This window comes from Atta cephalotes, assembly GCF_000143395.1.
Source record: "Atta cephalotes unplaced genomic scaffold scaffold00069, whole genome shotgun sequence".
NCBI lineage: Eukaryota > Metazoa > Arthropoda > Insecta > Hymenoptera > Formicidae > Atta > Atta cephalotes.
The window spans coordinates 679,436-681,429 of record NW_012130133.1 but is presented as its reverse complement, the minus strand read 5'-3'; the positions used below and the strand labels follow the sequence as shown (position 1 = coordinate 681,429).

At 30.0% G+C, this 1,994-nt stretch overlaps 1 protein-coding gene across 1 annotated transcript in view; it reads left to right on the top strand.

Moving 5' to 3' along the window:
• The window catches only part of LOC105623965 (protein rhomboid-like), a 176,199-nt gene that overhangs the window by 133,272 nt on the left and 40,933 nt on the right, over positions 1 to 1,994 (top strand). The window contains exon 3 of the mRNA XM_012205334.1: positions 1,340 to 1,482. Within this exon, the coding sequence (XP_012060724.1) occupies positions 1,340 to 1,482 (143 nt within the window). The remainder of the gene's footprint in view (positions 1 to 1,339; positions 1,483 to 1,994) is intronic.

Genomic DNA, 1,994 nt, shown 5'->3' with positions numbered 1-1,994 from the left:
TATATATATATATATATATATATATATATATACATACATATAAATATATTATACAGAGACTAAAAATGTCCAACCAACATATAATTTTACGATAACTTTTGTCAATCTGTTTTTTTTCAGCAGTTTATATTATAAATTAATAAAATTTCAATTGTTATATAATCAAGTTAAAAATATATTTTACTACAATATATATTAAGTTTTTATATCCTAGATCTTTGTTTATAAAAATGTTTTATCTGAGTAATATGATTATTTCTTGATCAGAAACTTTTGGTAGCCATTGTATGTCGTATGTGTTTATTATTTGATAATTTGTGAGTATATATTATTTGGAAATATTATTTAAATACTTGAATGTATATAGGAAATAGTTTACAAAATACACAGTACCAAAATTGTCAAATTTTATTCTAATAAAATGTTTAAACATGTTTAAAGTTTGCAATTTGCAACGCTGAATGAATTTCTATCTCGATTTATCATCTTGTTTAAAATAAATCTTGATTGCTGTACTATTGCTATATAATAATTTTTTTATGATCATATCGAATAACGTTCTTTATACCATACGAGAGAAATTAATTTCTACTGATAATGTTAATAACTTTCGCTTCATATCAAGATCTGTTAATAACATCTAAATGTCATGAGGGAGAAATGATTCATTTTTATTAACATAGCGCAAAGTTGGGACGCGCATTTCCATATGAAACACGCATCGTTTACTTTTGCATTGCGTGACTAATTCATCACACGCACCCTAAACACTCCACGTAGTTCGAGTAATCTTACTTGTTTTAACACGCTGTTCAGTCCTTTTTTTTCCTCTTTGATGTTTTTCCGTACTTTTTTTCTGCCTGGTCATTTACGATTCTTTTCTGAGGAAAAAGACTACTTGAACAAATTGTCTAAGAAAACGTTTACAACATTAGACTTCAGGCAGAATAATTTGGCAAAATATTATCTTAAAAATGATAGCATAACAAATTATAGATTAACTGAAATAAATAAGAAATAAGTTACCAAGTTTTAAGGATATTAGGATTATCATAACAGATATATATAAAATTTATGTGTTTCTGTATAAAATTTAGTATTTCCACGTTTTGTATACATAGATATATAAAATTAGAAAATTATAACAGAAATAATAATTTTGTATTTTTTTAAAATATAATGCACTTGTTGCTTTTTTTTAGTATTTCCTTTTTAATAATAACTTTAATAAATTTAATATTTGTGAAGCTCTCTCTCTTTATCGCGGAGTATTCTTTCATTTAATCATTATTACATATTTACCTCGATATTTATTTTTTATTCTATTTTTTTGTTACAGCTTGCTTTCTTCACGTACTATACAGTAGCGATGGGTGAAGTGAATCCCTCTGGGCCGGTGCCGATCGACAGTGTCTTTATTTACAGACCAGACAAGCGGCTCGAACTCTGGAGGTTTGCCTTCTACATGTTCCTGCACGCTGGGTGAGTCGTGATTTTTTTTATTAACGATATTTGATTGGATATTTTGCGCATTCGATTTTTTTTCCATCTCTCGATTCAGCTGTTTGCGTAATTGCAAGCGTATCTCTCGCGAATATACGTATTTAATGGATATTTGTGGTGTCATATCTCGATAATATCGGATCTCTCGATCGGATCTCTCAATGCCGCGTTATCCTTGTGCCCTGCCAGAACGCGTCTGCAATTCGATTCTCTCTTTGCTTCGTGATATGCAAGTGCATCGTTAATTTTCTCTATCATCACAGAGAGAGAAACGCCAATGTAATTTGAGAAGCACACGTTTGCTTTTATATCACGTATCAGCGCGACTTTATGTTATGTTCCAAACCAACGTTTTTCGTACTAATGGTTACAAAAGTAAATCTCCGTCATTGCACATTCAAGTTATCGAGGATGACACAGGCGAATTTGCGACTAAAAAAAATACAAGAGAGAGAGAGAGAGAGAGAGAGAGAGAGAGAGAGAGAGAGAGA